This window comes from Lissotriton vulgaris, chromosome 12 (genome assembly GCF_964263255.1).
Source record: "Lissotriton vulgaris chromosome 12, aLisVul1.2, whole genome shotgun sequence".
Taxonomy (NCBI): Eukaryota; Metazoa; Chordata; class Amphibia; order Caudata; family Salamandridae; genus Lissotriton; species Lissotriton vulgaris.
Genome location: NC_141700.1, coordinates 503,367,213 through 503,392,135, shown reverse-complemented (window position 1 = coordinate 503,392,135; position 24,923 = coordinate 503,367,213). Strand labels below are relative to the sequence as shown.

Below are 24,923 nucleotides of genomic sequence, written 5' to 3'. Positions count from 1 at the left end.
GGTAAACCCCCCATTATGCTACCCTCCAGTGGGAGGGGGCATAAGCCTTTCCCTGGTTGGCTGAGCCCCCCCCCCCCATCTGCAAGATGGCGGGGACGAACAATAGTTACTTACCTGTAATCTGTGGTTCTCCAGTATTGGTGTCTTTCATAGATTCACATGCCTGAATCATTCCCCGTCGTCGGAGTGGGAGTCCCACGGTACATAAAAAAGCAATAATATGCCATAAATATGTAGTAAATACCAATAAAAACAAACCAGGAAGTAAAGTAGCCAAAGCTACAGTAGAAAAAACTTCCACACCTATGACTATCCTAGTCATTTTGTATAGTCCAAACTACAGCCAATCAGGCGCCAGCACCCACCAGAAGGTTCTCCCTAGAGGCTCAGGCTCTCAGATTCTCTCGCAAGGAGTGAAGGTAAACCAAAATAGCCTAAAAGCCTCTGAGGGGAGGTGGGCGGGTGGCATGTGAATCTATGAAACATACCAATACTGGAGAAACACAGATTACAGGTAAGTAACTATTGTTCTTCTCCAGTATTAGGGGTGTCTTTCATAGATTCACATGCCTGAATCAGAGTAGCTAGCAGTACATATCCGTGCTAGGCAGACGCCCATGGTAGTCATGTTTGCCAGCCCATAAGTCATATAACAGTGAAAACTGAAAATACACATATCATTTTGAGCATTGCAGAATGTAATCATGCAAGCATGCGTAACTAACAGAAAACATATGAAGCGTCTGACAGCAGTAAAGGAGGTGGGAAAACAGAGGCTCACCTTAGTTGAAAAGATTTCGTAGAACTGCTCGACCCACAGAAGTATCAGCTTCGCTGGTTGCCTCCAGACAGTAATGTCTGGTAAATGTATGGCGACTGGCCCAAGTAGCCGCTCTGCAGATCTGCTGAAGAGGAACTCCAGCAAATAATACCGTTGACGATGACATTGCTCTTGTGGAATGAGCTCTAGGAGCTGCTTGCAACGGTCGTCCTGCTTGTGTATGGCAAAAGGCAATGGCAGAAGATATCCATCTCGCAATAGTCTGTTTCGAAACTGCCTGCCCCCTACGAATAGCACCTTAGGTGATAAATAGTTGGTCAGAAGTGCGCAAAGCGGATGTCCTCTGCAGATAGAATTTAAGACATCTCTTAACGTCCAGCGTATGCAACGCTCTTTCCGCCGGTGTTTGCGGGTTAGGAAAAAATAACTTTAGAATTATAGGTTAGTTGAGGTGAAAATCCGAAGGTACTTTAGGGATGTACTTCGGATTAGTGCGGAGTATCACAGAGTCACTTTTAAACTGCAGGAAAGGATGGTGAACAGTGAAAGCCTGGATATCACTGACTCTCCTGGAGGATGTTAAAGCCAGCAGCAGTGATACCTTCCACGAGAGATATTTCAGGTCGGCCTTGTGGATGGGTTCGAATGGGTGACGCATGAGTTGTGCTAGGACTACATTTAGATGCCACGAAGGAGGTGGTCGGCGAACTGGATGGAACATTCTAAAGAGGCCTTTAAAGAATTGTTGTATAATCCTCGCAGAGTATAGGAATTAGTCCCATCCTGCCGTATACCTTGAGATTGCCGCCAGAAAAACCTTCAGGGTTGCGTGAGACAGGCCTGGCTTGCTAATTGCAGGAAGAAAGGTAGAATCTCTTCCGGCTTTGCTGAAAAAGGGTGAACCCCGTTTGAGCGACACCAGATGCAAAAACGCTTCCATTTAAGACTGTATGTCTTTATGTTAGCGGGTGCCCTTGCCTTGGCCAGAACCTCTTTGCATTCTTCCGGGATGTTTAGGTGGGTGAACTCACGGTACTCAGGCGCCAGGCCGCTAATCTCAGTGATGTTGGATCCGGATGGTAAACCTGACCGTTCTGAATGCTGAGTAAGTTCGGGATTGGATTCAACTGAATCGGTTCGCCCTCCGACAGAAGAAGAAGCTCTGTAAACCAATACTGGCTCGGCCATCTGGGAGCAATTAGGATCAATCGGCACAGTTCCTTCTTCATTTTCCGCAGAACCTTGGGGACTAGTGGAATCGGTGGAAAAGCGTAAGTATATGTCAGAGACCAATCTATCGAAAAAGCATTCCCCCGAGAGTCCTTGTGGGGATGCCAGCTTGCGAAGAATTGGCATTTGCTGTTGGTCTTTGTCGCAAATAGATCTAGGTCTGGTGGACCCCACAGGTGAAAGATGCGTTCCATTGTCTGTTGATGCAATTCCCATTCGTGAGTGGAGACCGTCGTCCTGCTGAGTGCGTCTGCCAAGACGTTCTCTGTTCCCGGAACATGCACTTCTTGAAGATTTATATTGTGCTTTAAGGCCATAGTTCCTGGGCTTCTTGGGATAGGAGAAGTGATCGTGTTCCTCCCTGCTTGTTGACGTAATGCATGCTTGTTGTGTTGTCTGTTCTTATCAACACATTGGCATCCTGAACGAGTGCACAAAACGCCTTGAGTGCCAGAAAAATGGCTCTCAGCTCTAGACGGTTGATGTGCCACCGCCTTTGCTGAGCAGTCAACTTGCAGCTGATTGTGAGACCCTGAAGATGCGCTCCCCAGCCCTCGAGAGACGCATCCGTAGTGATGGTGAGGCTTGGTGCATCTTGAAGGAATGCGCACCCCTGTTGGAGATGTCGCTCTTGTGTCCACCAGAGGAGAGAATTCTGTATGAGCGGTGTGATCCTGATGAGATCTTCGAAAGTGCCGGAGACCTGTAGCCACTGCAGACTCAATTCTTCCTGGAGCGGTCTCATCCTGAGGCGACAGTTTGGTATTAATGGGATGCAAGATGATACCATCCCCAGAAAAGACTTGTACAGCCGAACGGAAACTGACCTTCTTGATAGCAGATTCTGCGCCATGTGTTTTATCTTCATCTGCCTCTCCTCCGAGACAAAAGCCTGGTGCTTCTGGGTGTCCAATGTTGCTCCTAAGAAAGCTCGTCTTTGAGAAGGTTTCAATTTGGATTTGTCAAGGTTGACGTACAGGCCTAGAGTTTGAAACAGGTGTAGACACTGTTGTAGATGATAATGTACAACCTCGCGAGAACTGGCCTTTATAAGGCAGTCGTCTAAGTATGGGAAAATTTGGATTCCCTCCAGCCGGAGGTGCGCCACCACTGAAGCCAAAACCTTCGTAAAGACTCTTGGCGTTGACCGTAGTCCGAAAGGAAGGACTTTGAATTGGTAATCCCTGCCAGCCACCCTGAAGCGCAGGAATTTTCTGTGGCGAGGTAGAATGGGGATATGGAATTATGCATCTTGGAAATCTAAGGTGACCATGTAATCTCTCGCTGCCAAAAGATGTAATATTTTCTGAAGCGATAACATCCTGAAAGTTAACTTCTTTAAATACTTGTTTAGAGCGCGAAGATCTAGGATCGGGCACCACTCTCCGTTTTTCTTCTTTATTAGGAAAAATCTGGAGTAAAATCCCATTCCCCTCATCTTCTGAGGTACGCTCTCGATCGCTCCTTTTTGTATCATCAATCTGATTTGGGCAAACAGCTCCTTCAGGTGAGCTGGAGGTGGTCCTTTCGGGGGAACATTTGGAGGGAATTTCTCAAATTCTAGGGCATGGCCCCTGGCCACAATCTCCAGGACCCATTTGTCTGATGTTATCGACAGCCAATTTGAGTAAAATTTTGATATTCGCCCTCCAATTTTTTCTCGAGAGTGGGGCAGTGGTGGTGGCAGGTGGAATGTCTCATTGGCGCTTATCCTTTCCTCTGTAATTTGTCTTTCCCTTGTTCTGGGTATAAGTAGATTTTCTCTGGCCGTAAGATTGGTAGCGCTGGGTGTGATAGCGCTGATTGCCTTGTCTGTAGGAGGATTGTTGGTTATATCCACCTCTGTTGGAGGACGTTCCCCGTCCTCTCGCTCCTCGAAAGGGCGGCTTGCGGAATTGAAGGGTGCCCAAGGATTTTGCTGTTTCCGTATCCTTCTTTATCGTCTGTAAGGCTTCCTCCACTTGTGGGCCAAACAGATATTCGCCATCATATAGCATGTCCATCACCTTATTTTGGACTTCTTGTCTAAAGGAAGTGGAACGCAGCCACCCCTGCCTACGCAGAACCGCAGCACCCGCTAGTTGTCGAAAGCCCGTTAAGGCTACATCCACTGCTGAATCAATAATCTCTTCTGAGATTCTTTGGCCTTCATGAAGTATCTTCAGCTCTTCAGCCTTGGAAGGTTCAGGAAGGAGGTCAATGAACGGTGATGTCCGACCACATCTGTCGGTCAAACCTTCCTAAGATGGCCAATGAATTAGCCGTTCCAACAGTCGTATCCGCCATAGTGGAGACGCGCTTCAAAATTGAATCTAGGCGTTTGCCATCTCTGTCCGGCGGGGCTGTAACAGGAAAAGAAGGGTTCCTAGCCCTCTTTTTGGCTGCTTGGACAATGACAGAGTCAAGCTTCGGCTGCCCAATGAGGCACGCAGGAGATTTGTCCGGTGCCCTGTATTTCTTTTCCATTATTGGCAGGACTGGAGGAATTGATGCCGGGGTTGCTATGACCTTTATTCCCTCCTGCCAAATGAAGTCAATGATGGGTATAGACTTGATCTGTTTCCTGGGCTGATCTTTAAAGTCATTTGGAAAACAGTCTTGTTCCATGTGTTCCATATCAATATGAAAGCGTTTAGTTGCACGCTCCATCAAAAGGTGGAAGCTACCCATGTCCACCGGTGGTGAAATTGAGACAGTCTGAGGTGAAGGAGAAGGAGTCTGCACCTGGTATTCATCCCACTCCGACTCATCCTGTACTTCTCCTTCTTCTCTTTGTTCCTCTTCTTCCGAAGACTGAGGATCCACAGACTGAGTGAGCAGTGGAGGTGAAGCAGGATTTGCTGGTTGAAAAACTGGCACAGGCGCTTCAGTAGCCGGAGTAACAGGCACCGAGCCTGTAGATTCAGATGGTGGAAACCTTCTATAATAATCATCCAACATATATTGTAGGTTCGTCAATAAAGCAACTGGCACTTGTGCGACAGGTACACTGTCTATCGGGGACGCCATTTGTACAGGTGGTTGTTCATCCTCCTGTACCTCTTCTTGAAACTTTATATTTAGCTCAGAAGGACTAGTGGCTGCTCCGAATGTAGTTTGAACCACGTTATCCTCACTGTCTGAGTCTAAAAGCTGGGCAGGAACCTGCGACGATGTCTTCTGAGGTGAAATATGTAGGGGTGAAAGTTGGAAAACTGTTTCACGCCTTTGAACTAAAGACTGCTTTGGTGTAAAAAACACCGTCGACGGTGACCAGACCTGCAATGCAGTGCAAGATGACAATTGCGGCGTCGACAGTGTGTCCTCCGCTGCCACAGGAGCAGACGTTAAAGGTTCCGTCGTCGACGGTATAGACTTCGTCGACGAAATAGGCTTCGTCGACGGCATGGGCTTCGTTGACGGCAAAGGTCTCGTCGACGGAATGGACTTAGTCGACGAAATGGGCTTCGTCGACGGAACGGGCTTCGTCGACGGGACAGGCTTAGTCGACGAGACAGGCTTAGTCGACGGGACAGGCTTCGTCGACGGGACAGGCTTCGTCGACGGGACAGGCTTCGTCGACGGGACAAGCTTCGTCGATGGGATGGCAGTCGTCGACGGGATGGCAGTCGTCGACGGATTGGGCTTCATCGACGGAATGTTCGTCGTCGACGGTACAACCTCCGTCGATGCCTTCGTCGACGGTGGTAACTTCGTCGACGGAGTGGAGCTCGCCGATGAGCCCGTCGACTGCATCTTCTTCATCGACGGTAGAGCCTTCAGAGGAGTCGACGACGAGGCGTTGACGACGGCCGTCGTCGACGAGAGGTCTAACGGATACATAGACCATAGTTGGTTAAGAAGCGGCCGTCGACATGATCATCTGGGGTTTGGGAGATGAGAAAGTCATTGTCGACGTAGATGTAGCGTCGACGGAGGTCTTCGTCGACGAGAAGACAGATGATGGCGTCGTCGACGATAAAGAAGTTTCCTGAGGTGAAACTTTGTCAGCTGTCTGAGGCAATCTTTTGGTGGACCGTTTTTGAGGTGCAGAAGAACCCTCCATGTCCTTGCCTGTGGGGGCAGCCTTAGAAGTGGAAGGCTTGTCAGATCCCTTAGAAGGTTGAAGATTTTTAGCAACCTTAGCCCCAGGCGATGTTAATACCTCAGACGCAGGCCTCTTTCTAGACGCAGAAGTGGAACCAGAGGCAATACTGCCAACCTCAGACACAGGATTATCAGTATCCTTAAGCTTTTGTAGCCACAAAAGCAACCAACCCTCTCTGTCTCTGAGAGTCTTTGGAGGAAAAGTTCTGCAGATCTTACAGTCCTTGACTTGGTGATCTGGATACAGGCAATAAATACATTTTTTGTGGGGGTCCTCTTTAAAAAGCCGGAGCTTACCACAAGATTCACAGGCTCTAAACAGAGACTTTTTGAAGACATCCTTGAAGAAAAGATCCAAAAGGAAGATAGAGTTGAAAAACTGAGCAGAGCTCAGGGAGACCCCCTTCACACGACGTGCGGTAGAAAATCTGAAAGCCTGAGCCTCTGGGGAGAACCTTCTGGTGGGTGCTGGCGCCTGATTGGCTGTAGTTTGGACTATACAAAATGACTAGGATAGTCATAGGTGTGGAAGTTTTTTCTACTGTAGCTTTGGCTACTTTACTTCCTGGTTTGTTTTTATTGGTATTTACTACATATTTATGGCATATTATTGCTTTTTTATGTACCGTGGGACTCCCACTCCGACGACGGGGAATGATTCAGGCATGTGAATCTATGAAAGACACCCCTAATACTGGAGAATGAGAGTTGTGCTTCACCTCGCCTCCCCCACCTCATGGGTGGAGTTGGCAGAGGTGGACACACCTATCTTCCTCACTTGTTTTTCCCACTGGTTCTCCCACCCAAAGTGGTGGGGCCGGAACCAGTGGGGACCAGCTTCTGAAAGTATCAAGTGGCCTGGGGAAGATCACAAAGGCGGCACGCCTTTAAATCTTCCCCTTCGTGAACACTGCTTGGCACCTCCTCCCAGGATGTGCATTGATTCAGGCCCCCAAGAGCAGCAGGCTCTAGACCCAGGGGGTCCAAAAACATGTCTGGTGGAGGCAGCTGAAAGCAGCCACTCAGCCTGGACACTAGTGGTATGTTTGTTTTCACAGGGCATCTCTTTAAGATGCCCTCTGTGTGCATTTTTCATTAAATCCCACATTGGCATCAGTGTGGGTTTAATGTGCTGAGAAGTTTGATACCAAACATCTCAGTTTCCAGTGTAGCCATTGTGGTGCTGTGGAGTTCGTAATGACAAACTCCCAGCACCATATACTCTTAATGGCAGCACTGCACTTACAATGTCTAAGAATGTACTTAGACACTGTAGGGGTACAGGGCTCGTGCACCTGTACCCTTACCACTGGTATAGTGAACCCAGCTAGAGGGGCTGCTGACCTATGTTCGGGCAGTGGGTTGTAGGCATGGCATACAGGGATGTGTGCCATGTCTACTCTTCACTTTGTTCTGTACCAAAACATGCAGCCTGCAAAGGCAGTGTGCGAGTGTGAAGGTACAGGACTCTAAGGGTGGCACAATAAGTGCTGCAGCCCTTAGAGGCCTTCTCTGGTCACAGTGCCCTGGGTACCTGTGGTACCATTTACCAGGGGCTGACCTGTGGCCAGAGATGCCGATTGGGTTTACGCTTCAATGCAGTTTTAGAGAAAGAACATAGGCCCTGGGTACCTGATTAGTAGGAGCCGAGGGCACACTCAGTCAAAGCACATCAGCAATTCAGCAAAAAGTGGGGGCAACCATGCAGAAATAGGGCACTTTCTCACCCCCCAAACAAAAGTGGGTGAGAATAACCTTTCCCTAGAGAGTTTTCATTTTCTAAGTGGAAGAACCTGAAAAGTCCATCTGCATTGGAATGGGCAGTCCCAGGTATGTGGTCCACTACAAAGTCCATTCCTTGTAGGGAGATGGACCACCTCAACAGTTTAGGATTTTCCCCTTTCATCTGCATTAGCCATCTGAGAGGCCTGTGATCAGTTTGAACTATGAGGTGAGGCTTATAAAAGCAACAGGTTGGTCTTGGCCTTCATCATTGGTCTGGGATAGGACCGCACTTATCCCTGGCTCAGAGGCATCGGTCTGAACAATGAAATGCTTGGCATAGTCTGGAGCTTTGAGAATTGGAGCTGAGCACATAGCCTCTTTCAGGGTGTCAAAAGTATTTTGATAAATACCTGTCCAGTATACCTTTTTAGGCATCCACTTGGCGGGGTGTTCTGTGAGGGGAGCCACAATGGACCCATATCCCTTCACAAATCTCCTATAGTACCCAGTCAAGCCAAGGAATACCCTGACTTGGGTCTGGGTTGTTGGAGCTGCCCAGTCCAGCATAGCCTGGATCTTGGGCTGTAAGGGTTGTACTTGGCCTCCACCAACAAGGTGGCCCAGGTACATCACAGTTCCCCGCCCTGTCTGGCATTTAGATGCCTTGATAGTTAGGTCTACAGCTTGTAGGGCAATTAAAACCTTCCCAAGGTGGATCAAGTGATCCTGCCAAGTAGAGCTAAAGACAGCATTATCATATAGATAAGCTGCACTAAAGGACTCCAATCCAGCAAGGACTTCATTCGCCAACCTCTGGAAGGAGGCAGGGGCATTCTTTAAAACAAAGGGCATAACAGTAAACTGATAATGCCCATCAGGTGTAGAGAATGCGGTCTATTTTTTTGCTCCTGGGGCCATGCTAATTTGCCAGTACCCTGCAGTAAAGTCAAAGGTACTTAGAAATTTGGCTGCACCCAATTTATCTATCAGTTCATCTGCTCTTGGGATAGGGTGAGCATCTGTCTTGGTGACAGAGTTGAGCCCTCTATAGTCCACACAGAACATAATTTCTCACTTTCCACCCTGTGGATGAGGTTTGGGGACTAGAACCACTGGGCTGACCCAAGGGCTCTCATATGGTTCAATAACCCCAAACTCCAGCATCTTGCTGACTTCAGCTCTGATAATTTCCTTGACTTGATCAGACTGTTGATAGATTTTGTTTTTGACAGGTGAACTGTCACCAGTGTCCACATCATGGGTACACCAGTTTGTCTGACCAGGGGTCAAGGAACAGAGCTTTGCATACTGCTGCAATACTTGCTTGCAATCAGTCAGCTGTTGGGCAGAGAGGGTGTCTGAAAAGACAACTCCATCCACTAACCCCTATTTTGGGCTGTATGAGAGGAGGTCAGGGAGAGGTTCACTCTCTGTCTCCTGATCCTCATCAGTCACCATCAGCATGGTGTTGTCAGCCCCGTCATGGAAGAGCTTAAGGCGGTTCACATGGATAACCCTGTTGGGTGTCCTGCTTGTGCCAGGTCAACCAAGTTGGTGACCTCACTCTTCTTTTCTCGGATAGGGTAAGGGCCGCACCATCTGTCCTGGTGAGCCCTTGGTGCCACTGGCTCCAGAACACACACCTTCTGCCCCGGTTAAAATTCTACCAGTTCAGCTTTTTGGTATACTAGTGCTTCTGAAGCTCCTGGCTGAGCTCAAGATTCTTGGATGCCTTTTCCATGTATATATATATATATATATATATATATATATATATATTGTATATATATATATGAAAAGAAGGCAGCCGGGTATAAGAGGATTGCACTGCCAGGACTAATCACAAAAGTAACAGGCTATTACCCACCTCAGATGGTCAGCTGCTATATGACCACAAAGCTAATCATAAGTTCAACAGGGTATGAGAGGCAATATATATACAACGTGATACATAAGTATGTACAGGAAAAAAAAAGAACTTTAAGCCAGGTGGATTTGCACCTTACGCTCTTCAACCCTGGGCTTCAACAGTGATAATGAAAGGCACTACTTTCTGTAGTGGTTACTCTTCTGAGATGACATTTGAATTTTAACATATCAGTTATCTACTTAGATTACACTGGGATCTCCTGCTAAGCATGTATTTTCAGATGTACATAGAAACCTATTTACGGATGTACATAGACACCCTTCTCTGCCTCTGATACAAAGGACTACATTGGTTTTGTCAGCGTATAATACACAACTTGTACAGATTGATTGCACTTCATGTGATGTGCTGAGCCCATAGAACCATTGGGACTCTTTACAAATGCAATGGGAAGGTGATCAGACTACCTTTGTGTAGTCAAAAAGTATGTGTTTATGCTATGGATGGATTACTCTTACTCATGTCCTCATTTCCCCTGTAATTCCAGTAATTTCTTTGTTTTTCTAGCTTACACATTTTTTGTACTGTATGTGCTGTGCTAAGCTCATTAAACTAATTGGTACTCTTTACCCATACAATGACCATGTGATGTGATATCATCAGACTTACACTTAACTGATGTCAGACACAGAATGTGTACTTGTTTACCTTTGCAAGACTACCGGTGTGTAGTCTAAGAATTTCGTGTATATACCATGAATGGATAGATCTCACCCATGTCACTATTTCACCTTAATCCTTCATATTCCCTTTTCTACCTGTCTGCACTCTACTCTGATCCCTGAACTGTATTCCTTTTACTCCTGCCTCATGGGATTTAGCCTACATATTTTACCACCCCTTTTTCTTACATATGCGTGGCACTTTGCCTTTCCCACTTTATCCGCTATAAATCTTTTACAGATGCTCCCACTCACTCTAGTGTCATACACGGCTCTTTTTAAACCATTTGCGGTCCGAGAAGTCGTTGACGACCTTTTGTTTACCTCATCAGGGAACAATCGGTGAACTGTGGATTATTTCTTCCCATAGAGCTTATTTCAATTTGAGTATCAAGATGGCAGCCTTAACCAAAGGTCGTCAGTCTAGTTTTTTAATACAGGAAGCAGCCTCCAACCCGGAAGCGCTTTACTGGTGACCTACATAGATGGGACCCGGTATGATTCACTTCGAAAACTTTTCCACACCAGGATGACACAGCGCTTAACACTACTCAGACTGGAGCTCGACTTCCAAGTAAGCGATTTTTGGATTAGCGGACGTAGGCAGGGCAGGGGTTAAAGTCACGGGTCCCCCTGCTATAGATTAAACTTGGTGCCATAATGCATTTGCTACTGGCACTTAGGCAATAAGCGTAGCCGGACTTTAGACGCCCTCACCTTAACTGCTACTTTCATTTTTAACACAGAGATGGTTTGGCCAATGTACAACCGTCATCACCACCGGATTAGCCTGTACGTAGTTGCAAGCCTTTATTGGGTCGGCATTAGACTCGGGTATTTGCATTATTGACTTTACTGCCGCCGTTAAAACCACTTTTAAACGGGAAGCACACATGTTTTAATAGTCCATGCCGCGGGGGTGTGCTGTTACTGACTTAGGACCACTTCTTAGAATACTTTTTTCTCTCCATCATCAATACTTCTTATTAAATGCAACGTTATTTTCGGAGCTAGGAGAGATTTGAAATTATTTCTTCACTAATCCATGTAACTTGATTAGCTTTTATTGTTAACGCAAGAGTGATAGTGGTAGTTTTCACAGTTGGTATCGTACTATTAGTGCAGCGTTCCGGCATTTCTCCTTTTAAAACTACATACCTTTAGCGAGTATATGCATCTTGGTCGTACATCGGCTTTTTTGCAGCTTTCTATGCCACACACGTTTGTCCTTGTGAGGCGACCTGCATTTGCATGATTATAAGTTTCGTACTGTCTGTACCAGCTGCTAGCAAAGCCAACTACTTAGCTTGGATGGATTCAGCTCTAGCACTCTCTGTTCAGACAAAGGCTGATTATACTCATAGCTCTGATTGCCTAAGCCTAGTTTTCTCTAGCATGGACAGACCCCAACTCACTGGAGAGATTTATATGTAGCTCACTTTGGTACACTGTCTTATCAACTTTGTAAGGCCCGCTACCCATTAATGAATGTTTTCAAATCACTCTTTGCCTACAAAGCGGACACCTGTTCCATGTACTCAGCCATTCTGGAACTTGGGCCAAGCTCATAGTCCACAATATCTTGTTTGGGTTGTTCGAGAGGCTTCTCCCAACCCTCTTTTACAAGACAGAGTGGACCCCTCACAGGATATCCAAACAGAAGTTCAAAAGGGGGAGCATCAACATCATGCAAAAAGTGGGGGGCAACAATGCAAAAAGGGTCACTTTCCTACAGGGTTTCTGTCACTTTTTTCCAGAAGCGGTTGGAGGAGACGGGAGGCTGTGCGTGGTGCATGTGGATCTTACAATGGACAAATGGACGAAGGTGTGGTTCGTCCAAGTGTATTCAGTGATGTGAATGTACTTGGTTCTGTGGCTGGCAGTGAAAAGCGGGTCAAGCATTTGTTCTGCGCTGTGGGTGGGGTTGGTGACTATCTATGATACCTGTGCTTTACAGCACTTTAAAAACGCTAGCACATCAAAAAACTCGAAGCGTAAGCACACCGAAGTTGCGCAGAGATGAAGTAGAAAACAGGCAGCAGAGTCAGTGATGCTTATAATTAAAATCTTCCCACTAATGAAAGGCAGGATTGTGAAGTAGCTAAATAATGTGCAAGAAGCTAAGGCACTCTTGCATGTGTAGCTCCCCAGCCAATGAATACAGCTTAACAACAATTGTAGCCGGGTTGTTAACCATTTCCACTTACAGCTTACTTTGGATAGGAGACAATCATGTTTTGTCTTGTTGGCAGCAATGCAAAGCAGGCACTCTTTTACCAAAGCATGTATATAAGTGTCAAGCTTCTCAGTGTTGACTGTTATATTTGGTTAAAGATACACTCCAATAGTTTTTGCTCAGTGTTGCTGGAAAACCTCTATGCTAAACCATAACAAATAGAGGGACACTCAAATGAGGCATTGCTTTGCAGGTGATGAATTAACAAAAGACTAACAGGCCTTGAAGGTTGGTTACAGAACCAAACTAGCACAAAGGAATGCATCATGGCTGCAATTCCTCAACATCCTAGATTAAAGATCTCATTTACTAAGACAAGGTACAAATTACCAACAACAGCAAAAAGACAAAATACACACACCAAAAATATATCATGTTACCTCATTACTGAAGATTGATTAGTCGGTGCAGAACTACTCATACCGAGTTCCTCCTGTGTTCCACCAACTAAAAGAAAACGGCAAAGGCAAGACATATGAATTATAACTGAAACACTTATTAATTCACTTAGCCTTATTACATGTCCCCACGTCTTGTTTGCAAACTGAGAAGTGGCTAGGTGCACAGCAGTAGTTTGTTGAAAAGTTAAATTGGATTGGTAAAGTTCGTGAGATTGGGTGCTCCACCAGGTAGCGTAACCGTCCAAGTACGCTGAGTGAATGAATGCTTAATTAGTGCACAAACATCGTAAGTGCGTCCCTGCGTTTCGGCACACCTTTTGGTTCGTCACAAAGGACCTTTGTGACGAACCAAAAGGTGTGGCGAAACGCAGGGACGCACTTACGATGTTTGTGCGCTAATTAAGCCCACGTCTTGTTTCACAGTGCAATAAGGACTAAACATTGTGCATGTTTACAACCTTACTACTTAAAGTTTTGTGCACAAACAACTACAAGCTATCATATTGCTTTTTCTTGTGAATATGCTCCAAGTCAAAGATAATAAGAAATGTATAGTCAGTAACAAACATTTGAGATGAGGGCAGAATTCACTAATAGTATGAAAATACAGTTTTGTTTCTGAAATTACTAGACAGGGGATGCCTGGCAGCATCATTTTGTATGCACAGGGAATGATGTTATTTGATATATCATCAATTATGTAATTTGCAAGGATATGAGCAGCAGATGAACGACTCAAGAGACAATTTGCACATATTACGGAAAAGGGGTATTTCATTTTTTGTTAATGTTTTGTACTATAATCTATACCCATCTATATACATATGTGAACAAGGCAGTAGAGACTGCCAAAACGTGGTATGCCACAAGAAAAGATCTTAACCTGTATAGTTTCTTAAAAGTGGATCTCAGCGGTGTCGGTACTTGTTTCTTTCCTTTTTCCACATAAGCAGGAGGTGCTGTATGTTGTGTGTATATATATATATATATATATATACACACACATCCAACATTAAGGACTCCGGATAGAGAGCGTACGTCTCTTCAGGCCGGCCTCGGGGTGTCGGGACGGAGCACCCCTCTCAAATCGAACATAATCTCCCTTGCAAACCTTCAAAGGAGCACGCCACACACCAGACGTTCAAACAAAAGGTGCTTTATTACCGCATACCAGCGAAGACAGCAAATGTGGGTTATTATTATTATTATTATTATTATTATTATTATATGTTTTCAGTCCTTTCAGTCGTGAAGTGTTTCGGCCTCCATTCAGCCTTGAGCACAGGTGGGTTGTCATGTGACTGCGGTGTAACTTCCTGCTTTTGTACACCCATTGAAACTACTGCATTTCCATGTGGTCTGACTAGTAAATCAGTCCCCAGAATGCACCTTGACGGTCTTTTTGTTTTCTTGCCATCAGTATGCAATTAGTTTTTCAATTATTTTATTTTCAATGGGACATTGCATGCAAGGCTATTTTCTTTACAAACTTCACAAGGCGCTGCTGTTTAAATCCTTTAAAAAAAGACTTGCTGCCTCTTTAAAAAGTATTTCTTGCAAAATCTTCCAATCAAAAGTCCATGTGAAGGACACAGTCTCTTCTTCACTCTCCCTTCCCACGCCTCCACCTCCAATTCTTTGGTTAGGTGTATATATGTGTAATATAATAAAGAGATAGCCCAAACCTTTGAGGCGGGTAATCTCAGGAACCACAGCACCAATCACAACACCCAATACAGCGCTGGAAAGGGCAGTTGCAGCAGAAGGACATAGGCTATGCAGACGCCCACCATATACATTTAAAAGGTAAAAGAACTGTGCCAGCAAAGTAGTCTCTTGTGGGAGTGTCTGCGTTGTGCTGTGGGCGTGTGCTGTGGGCGTGACATTCTCTAGGGGCTTTTCTATGTAATTTTATTATGTTTCTGGACTCCAGGGTTCCGAGTTTCTTTACTCAATCCCACCCCTCTTCTTTTTGTATCCGGTCTAAACAAACATTTCCTGAGACTCCAATTGCTATTGTGCTCCTGTTCAAAATAGTGGGCCACCGGGTACGTTTGGTCTCTAGTCGTAATAGCCAGCATACGTTATAATATGTTTTTTTTTGCTGGATGTGTACTACTTCCTACATACTGCTATCCACAGGGACACATCAGACAATATACTGAAAATTCGGAGTTACAGGTGAGTAATTTTTAATTTTCACCTTGTTTTTTCTGCTTGGAACTGTGTATCCGCTTACCTTCTTTCAAGTTTTACAATGTGTGCATGGGAAGAATCCCATTACGGTATCCTTCTTACTGGTTTTCTCAACCAAGTGGCTATAAACCAGATGGTGTTTTATCGAGGAGCCTCTTCTGTACGTAATCAACAGAGATTTAGATAAAGATTTCCAATGATATTATCAGATTTAAGGATATGCCAGTTTCTTCTGAACATTTGATAAGCCTCCGATGTGTGTAATCAGTAATCATTCGTACAGTATTTGTATCTTGTGTTTCTTCTTCCCTACATTGTTCCTCCCTTTCTAGAAGTAGCTGGCCTCTAGGTGTTTCATCTGTTTTCTTTTCTGACTTTGCCAAGACTGCCTTGGGGTATTCTCTCAATTTGAACCTCCTCAGTGAACTCTCTTTGGCTTTACTATACTCTATAAGTGTGGAGCAGTTACCTTTGATGCACAGCAACTCTCCATATGGAATGTTGTCTATCACACTGCAAGGGTGACAACTCCCAGCATGGAGTATTGTTTCCTGCCGTTGGTTTGCGATATAGTGTTGTATGAGGTGTGTTCTTTTCTACATATATTCAATTCAATTCAATAATCTTTATTTCGGCACATTATGGCCATAAAAGATACATAAAACCAAATATATTTCACATTAGAGGAAGAACAATTTACATGATGATGAGTTGGGTTTTACAGGAGCACAATAAAAGCCATAAATTAGTTAAAAAGGCATATATAAACAGTAATTAAAAACAATTGTACATGACCATATATTTGATTCCTAGGAGCATTTCATTTGTACAAACGATAAAAGAAAACAGAACAACCTTATCCATCATGAATGTATATACACAGATCTAACCGATTATAGATCAAAGCCCATTTTTTTTACGAGTATAGCATACAGACAGTAGAAATCTGCTTACACAGAAAACAACCATTTGTCTAGAGTCAGTTTTGATAATCCTGTATGCTTCGACATAGGAATTTACACCAATTGCATTACACAATGGTCTAATCCATTTTTTCCTAGCCAATAAATACGCACTACAGGAAAACAGAATATGGACATCATCCTCTTTTAAACTGGACGAACAGCATAAACACCTCGTATTTTATGGAGGCCCCATCATAGACGACCAGCTAGCAATCATTACATTAGTTTTGTGTATTCCATATCTGAATTTCAAATAAAGACTTTTTGCAAGCGGAGGTTGGACCTCATCAAGGAAATCCTCAAATGGTGGTAAATCCTTAAATGCCAAAAAATTCCTTGTAATAGAGCCCCCTGTATGGCTATTTGGGAGGTTATGTCCTATGTACGCCCCAAATTTAATTTTGACCAATTTTTTACAACTATATGAGAGACATTGTGGTTCCTCCCAAAAGTGTGACAACCCAATTCTACATAGCCAGGTTTGGACATGTTTCAACCAAGGATTCAAATTATAATGGTCCAACCTCTTTATTTCAAGGAGGCCATCTCTATAGTCTCCGAGTTCTGCTGTACACCAAAGTCTCACCCAATAGGAAAGTGGACATACAAGCGCAAAGTGATCTGTACGTTTTGCGCTTAGATCGAACAATAATGGTAAAAGTGGGATACGTTTAGGTAGTCGTAAGATACTTCTATAAAAACTATTTTCACTCTTTACAAATAGGTTCCCAGCTTTCGGACCCCAGATTTCAGCCCCTTATAGAGCTGCAGACTGGGCCTTGAATTTTAACACTTCTAATGCTGGTGATAATGATTTGTTAAGGCTCGCCCCATGTTTCTTTAAAATCGGTAAGGTATTCTGTGTTAAAATGGGTTTGCTTTTTTCAATTTGAGTAATCCATGAATTTTATTTGTATCTAAGGAAACTCCCAAATAAGTAAAATTGGACACAAGTTCTAGTTTTTGTTTGTTCAAGAAAAAAATTCCCCGTAAATGATTTATGGGGATTTAGGGCCATACATTTGTTTTTTTTTTTTACATTTATCTCTAGCCCTTTCTCATTGCAACAGAGTTGGAATCTACTTAAGAGTGTTTGAAGACCTTTGGGCGTCTGCGAGATCAGAATAGTATCGTCTACAAATAAGAGTGCGGGGACTCTCATGCCATTCAGTTTTGGTGAATCGTTGTTACATTCATCCAGATAAGCTGGTATGTCATTAACAAATAACGAAAAGAGGGTGGGAGCCAGCACGCATCCTTGGCGTACTCCCCGCTTAATGGGTACAGGTTTTGATAATTCCCCATTTTGACCCCAACGCACTCTGGCATAGTTATTCTCATGCAGTCTTATAATCTGTTGGAGTAAACTACCCGGCAGCCCCAGCATAAGCAGATAGTTCCATAGACGATCACGTAAAACTAAATCAAAAGCTGCCCTAAGGTCAACAAAAGCAACATAAATATGCCCTTTCCTTAATAAAACATATTTCCAATAAAGACAACAAAATCTAAAAACTTGGTCAATTGTACTAATGTTGCACCTGAAACCAGCCTGGAACTTTGTAAGGATAGCATTATCAACCATCCAGGAATTCATATGCGTTAAAATATGCCTTGCAAATAGTTTTTGTAAAATATCCATTTAACTAATCGGACGATAGTTAGATGGATCATTTCTATCACCCTTTTTGAAAATTAAAATAATCTCTGCACCCCTCCAGCTATCAGGTAAATCTGCTCCATTTGCTAGAATATTAAAAAGCCGATTAATATATGGTGCTCAGAGTTGGATCTCGTGCTTGTACAAATCGCCAGGAATTTTATCTGGGCCTGGTGCTTTGTCAATTTTGACTAAGTTGATGGCTAGCTCGGTTTCCTCTAAAGAGAACATTACATTCTCGGCGTTGTTTGTGTACCGGGAATACTCTATTACGTTCACCTCAATGGTATCAGGAATTTCATATAGGTGAGTAAAGTGTTTGACCCAGGTCTGTTCATCAATGAACACATCCTGGGCCAATCTACCTGCATGATTCCCGTTGGCTACTAACCTCCAAAATCCTACGTTATCCTTGGCTTTTGCTGACAATAACATATTCTCCATATATTGTCAAAACCAAATACACTACGTGTGTATCACTGATGCAGCCAGTGAACTGTAGGTTCAAAACATCATTTAAGGCTGTTATGTATCTTTCACCTTCTCTACGGGGACCTCTCCAAATTATAAACAGGTCTAAATAGTGGGCTATAGGGCCATGCTATCTATCCAATGTTCGTTCTCCCGTGCCCAAGCCATGTGCTTCTCCCACCAGCCCACGAACAAGTTTGAATAGATGGGTGTGAAGCATATGCCCATGGTAGTCCCTTATCATTATAAATATAGTTGCCCTGCAAAAAGTAAGATGATATTGTTAAGGCAAAAATAAAACAAATCCATCAGCAAATGATTATGTTCCTGGTATTTCAACACTCTCTTGTTTCTAAAGAATTGTATTGATCGGAGTCCATTTTCGTGTGTTATACAAGTATAGAGATTTGCAATGCCTAGAGTAATAAATAACATATTTTCTTCCGACGGTCTGCCTTCGATGATTTTTTAAAAGTCTTTTTATATCTCTCACATACGAGCTAAGATTTTTTACCATGGGAGAAAGAAAACAGTTTATATTGATCAAAGTGTTCTCTTGGAGACTGTTCTTTGAGGAGACAATTGGACGACCTGGGAGACTTACTGCAGCCTTATGCATTTTCACTAAATTATGGAAAGTTGGTAATTCCAGATACTCGCAGCACATGAACTGATAGTCACCCAATTCTAATACTTCCTTCTTACGCCAGTTTTCTAACCATGTATGGAAAAGGAGAATGCATTTCGGTATTTTTATTTATTCAACAAGAAGGCATTTTCACCCTTATCCACTGGCTTGATAATTGTGGAATCATCATTTTTAAAATCCATAATCGCCTCTCAATGGTTTTTGGAGATATTATTAGTCTCAGGATTTTCCGCTTGGAGTTTCATTAACTCCTCAATCACAATTTCCTGAAAGAAGTCTATAGTGTCATGTGGGTACAGGGAATAAATCTTGATTTTCTTCTCATATTGCTGGTACAGCTTCTTTGTGTTATTCCAGCTTATTCTAATAAATCCATTTTGTTTGCTTCATCTTCTTCCTGTAAGTGAGAGCCGGAATATTCACCTAATTCTAGCAATAATAGAAGTGTCCCCAAATCTTTGCTTGCGAGGAGATCCGTTTCATCTGTTTGTATCAGATTGTGACATTCAATTTTTGGGGGATGTTGGTGATTTTTCAATATTTTAAACTTTCTGATATATTTATTTAAAGTCAATCTGTATATTAAACCGTATATCTGTGTCTATATAGAAATATATACATATATTAACCCCTTAAGTGCTGATGACGGACCCACTCCGTCATCAGCTGCGGGTGCGCTGTGCTGATGACGGAGCGGTTCCGTCATGGCCCGCTCGCTGCTCATGCGCGGCGCGAATTCCGCGCCTGCGCTGAGCGTTCTATTGAGCGGGGCGGGCCATGACGGAACCGCTCCGTCATAAGCACAGCGCCACCGACGCTGGTGACGGAGCGGTTCCGTCACCAGCATGCGGCCGCCGCACCCCCTTAGCACTGCGGCGGAATAGCCGCCGCAGTGAAGGGGTTAAAGATACATCAGGGGCAACCATGTAATGTGGTACAACATTGCCAAAGGGTTCTGCTGGTATTATATACCATGGGCCAGAGAGGTTTGTCAATGTCACGAAAACTCTGAGATGGCAATATAGGTCAAAATATCATAATATTCTACATGTATTTTTTATTTTACATACTTGCTTTGGGAGCAATAAGCTTGAAAAAATATATTTTTCTTCAAACAAGGAAATGTGTACTGAAAGTATTTAATTAGAGTTGGACAATACTGTATGGGTATCTGTAGCAAAAAGAAAAAAAAAACTCAAACTTTATGGTTAACAACATGGATTTGTAGAATAACACCTTTTGCATTCTTTAAGGATACATTCTGTCTATTGAATGGAGTGATCACTGTTCAAGCTGTTCTATCAAGGTGATGATCACAATGAACAGTGATTTAGGAAGTTTACGGTTTATTTAGTTTTCTTGATTACATTGCCAATAAAAAGCCCAATGGTCAGTGGAGTAATTTCCTTCATTAGATGAGGCATTTACCTCCCAACATGGCTTTCAACAAAAAAGGTATTTCTAGCTCTAATGGAACAAAATAGTACTGCCATAGAATGTATCTGCCAATTTGCCTTTTTTCCAAATTTAAATAACCATATGCAGCGTAATTTGGTTCATCATTGACACATAATTCTAGTCACCCTAACAGTAATGTTCTGCAGTGCCTTTTTATGGTGGTGGCTGTCAGTATGATTATGAAACCCATTTTTCACACAGACCCAAAAATATTTTCCATATTTCACCTGTGAAATATGGAAAATATTTTTGGGTATATTGGGCTGGGGTGGGTGGCTTGTCAGCGCCACCAGGCTGCTATGAAGGGCACATTTGGTGCCCCTCCTTGAAGTAGTTCAGGGAGCCATTGGCTCTATCTCTGGCAAGAAATTAGATGAAGGACATGCGAGTATCCTCCCCTCTATCCATCCCCTCCTCTGGGAGGGATCCCTGAATCGTCCAAACACTTTCTGTAGTATCCTGGTTCCAATGTGGTTCATGCTCTACCAGTGAGATTCTCCCTGAATGGTGTAATATGGAATGTTGGGAGTGAGAGGCTACAGTTGGAGAAGGGCTGAGCAGCATGCTGGCTGCTCCTGGTGGAACATCTGAACATCCCGGCAAAACGGAGTGATAAATCAATCACGCACACTCTTCTTTGAGTCTCCTGAAGAAGTCTTCGCCTAGATAAACGAGACAATGAAACTTCGGCCTCACATGCCGCCCCGTCTCGACTCAGATTCATCCTCGCGCGACCTGGCCCGCAGACAGCCCAAACCTAAAGTGAAATGGAATCGAAGATGCAGATCGCATCGACGGTCCAAGTGCCGCAGCAATTTAACTAGAAAAGCACCAGGGTCCCAGCACTCAATGACAGCTTCCCAACTATACTATACGCGGGGGTAATTTGTACAAATTGAAGCTGCTGTGGGGGGAAGTTTGTGAGGGCTACCCCTCTCTAGAGAACATTCCAGACTCTAGGGAACATCTTAAGTTCATGGGCTGGTTATTGGCGATTCATTGGCGGGGAAGGGTGCTGGCCCCAGTTGTGGTCAGTGTTACACCCATGCGGCGACAGATACTTCAACTGTTTTGAGGTATGAGGGAGTTGGGTGAAGATGGGAGCGTTATGGTTTATTTATAGGTTGCATCTAATCACCATGTAAAAAGAACTCCTTTAGCTGAGGTCACAAACCGACTTTCTTCGTGTCCTGGGCAAAATAAAAATGGGTGCAATTCTCCGCCAGGCCAAACGACTTTCTTCGCTACTCATATACGCCCAACAGTATGCCCACAGATATGACAACTGCTCCGGGGAACAGGCTCCAGATAGTAATTTAGAATCGAAGGGGTGTCTTGGACAAAATAAAAATGGGTGCAATTCTCCGCCAGGCCAAACGTAACCAGGCTGATGTCCTGCTGTTGCAGGATACCCACCTCTTGGGCAAGAAAGCACCATGCCTCTCCAGCTTTAGATATACCTAGGTCTTCCACTCTGGATTTACCAGGTGTCAGGACTTCAGTGGCTGCTACCCTCAATGTGAGATCATGAGTAAGAAAAAACCTACATTTGAAGGAAAAGTCCAGATATCTACGATGGAGAAAGAAACATCTGGTTTCTTTCCTTATTTTGAAACAATGCTTGTCCGTATTGAAGAACTCCAGGGCAGAAAATGGCGGAACAGGAGAGACATGGCAGAGATCGGGTTGCCGGTCTAGTGTTTTTGGGCATGAGAGGGGTTGAGGTAACTAAGTGCGTGTTCCACAGACGAACTGCGCACTTCAAGTGTAGCCGTTCCGAGAGGAGAAGCGTCTCCTCTTCACGCATGGAAACTCCGAGGAATCCAGTTACCCGACACGCTCATTAAGGGCGTCTGAGAATTTTGGAAATAACGCATGCGCAACGTGGGATCCCACAGTGCAGTAAGACATTGAATTATTTTGTTAAAGTGAAAGAGACTCTGGAGAAGTTCGTACCGGCACACAACGGTAGGAAACTTGATGCTGAAACTTGCAGAGAAGCCAATATAATATAGTCAAAATATCGCAATTTACTTATGTTAATAGTAGGAAGCTGTCCTTAGTTATAAAATTACTATTTAGGTTCTAGTCATAGTTTACTCATAGCAAGGGTTTAAAACTAATTTAGGATACTGACAAGCAATTTCATGATTACCTGAAGACTTCAGTTGAAGCAATATCAAGCCAGAATATTAAACAGTACCAGGTAACTAGGGAAACAGAGTGTATAGGGAAAATTCATTACATTGGTTATAGCTATTATTGACTGTTATTGTCTTTTATACAGGAACTGTTTAAAAGAATACCAAATTACTAATTGAGAGAGGAGCCATAGCCTGGGTCTAGAGGGTAAGAACGTTACAGAACTAGCATTGGAAATACTGTATAGGCTTGGTTGTAAGTTATATTTTGGGTCTTTCTTCAGGTGCGATCCCAGAGAGCCCTAGTGGACCTAACCGTGAGGAAGACTACAACTCTTCTACACAGAGGCCGACTCTTTCTCTTCCACTCCCCCCCCCTACTTTAGACGTTACCTTGAATATTTTATCAGGTGGTGGGGCAGTGGGACCATCTTCGACTCCTGTGGATTACCCTAGGCATCTTTACAGATTGAAGTACCAGTTTATCTACCCCAGTGGATATGGCTGAGGGTTTGGACTTAAAGTCCTTAGCGGGGGTTTTAGAAGGGTGACAGAACCAACTGACGCGAACAGCTGAGGAAAACAGAGTCCTGAGGGAAGAGGTTAAAAGATCCCAACAAGATACCCATCAAATTAAACAAAAAAATGAGGAGTTTCTTGCTGGAACTACTCCTTTGCCGGGGTTAGACCCTACCTGTAGATCTACAACCAAAGTTGCAACCTAAGTCATAAACTCAGTGGCACCAATTGTTCTGGGTAAAACTCTTGCACAACATCAAGCACAACGCCAGTGATAGATTCTGGAAAACAGTAAATAAGATAACAAACCCGAACCGTGTGGGCCCCACCTCCTATATATTAGAAGAAACATGGGCAACCTATTTAAAATCCCACTTCAGTGCCCAAGGTTTCACTGCCTCAACGCCGGGGAAGACCAAAACAGCGGAGCATGTAGTTGACACCATTGATTGTAGTAGGGAAAGTGCTAGCTTCCCCCCCGCAAACCCTGTAGCTGGTTCATGTGTGAAGGCAATCAGCATACCCGCTGGAGTTAAACTATACAGCAAAAAAAGCACACCCGTCACTGAACAGCTCTTAATTAAAAAACAGATCAAGAAGGGAAAAAAGGAGGGAGCACCAGGGCCGAATGGTATTCCACCAGCAGTGTTCAAAGAAAAACCGGAGGACTGGGCAAAAATACTGCACTCACTATTTCTTGAAGTACGACATCTGGGTATAATTCCAGACTCTTGGAAAGGGTCGATAATTGTGCCAATCCATAAAACGGGCAGCAAGAAACAACCAGCCAATTATCGATTAGTAGCCCTGATCGACAATGAAGCTAAATACTTTGCGGGTACATTGCTGGAGGAATTGACAACTTGGGCGGAAAACAAAGAAATAATTCCGCTTAACCAGACAGGATTTCGAAAAAGCACCGGCACAATAACTAACATCATGGCAATGTCAATGCTAATGGACATGGCAAAAACCAAGCACATGCAGCTTCACGCTTGTTTCATTGATTATAGTGCCGCGTTTGATAATGTGGATAGGCCCAAACTATGGTCGAAGCTAGCCAGATGGGGTATTTCCAACAATCTTCTATCACTGATTATGCTCCTACATTCCAACACCTGGGTTCAAGTAAAATTGGGCTCAGGAACGCATCTCTCAAGGAAAATACAAACAACGAAAGGGCTGAAACAGGGCTGCGTGCTGGCCCCCATGCTATTCAACCTATTCATGGCAGACTTAACCCTGGCACTTAACAACTGCAACTCGCACCCACCCAGGTTAGGGGGTTCCCCAATATCTAATCTACTCTATGCGGACGACGTTGTCCTACTCAGCTACACGGCAGTGGGCCTGCAACATCTCTTGAATTGTTTAGAGGTCTATGCAAAAGAAAATTGTCTCTCAATAAACTTAAATAAAACAAGGACCATGGCAATAAACAAGAAACGAAAAAAGCCCTACCAGTGGCGCCTGGGTAATAAACACGTCGAGTCAGCAGAGGCTTACAAATATCTGGGTATATATATAGACAAAGATGGTCTAGCCAACAGCCAGCAACAGGAGATCAAAAGGAAAGGGATGATTCTTGCACTCTCTCTGAAGGGAGTCTCAGCCAAATTACTGGGCCCTACTCTGAATCCACTTTTGATGGTAGCCCGGGCCAAAATATTGCCTTCTATTACTTACGGCACTGAGGCACTGTGTGGGAGAGCCAGCAATCTGCTGGACAAAACAGTTGTTAAAGCATATAGAACATTGTTCAGCCTCCCGACCTACACTTCACCGGCACAAATTCGTCTGGAATTTGGCCTTA

At 44.0% G+C, this 24,923-nt stretch overlaps 1 protein-coding gene across 2 annotated transcripts in view; it reads right to left on the bottom strand.

The window, feature by feature from the left end:
- The window catches only part of CENPT (centromere protein T), a 1,372,670-nt gene that overhangs the window by 583,882 nt on the left and 763,865 nt on the right, over positions 1–24,923 (bottom strand). For both annotated transcript variants that reach the window (XM_086945259.1, XM_086945260.1), the window contains exon 11: positions 13,031–13,097. In XM_086945259.1, coding sequence (XP_086801385.1) covers positions 13,031–13,097 — 67 coding nt within the window. The remainder of the gene's footprint in view (positions 1–13,030; positions 13,098–24,923) is intronic.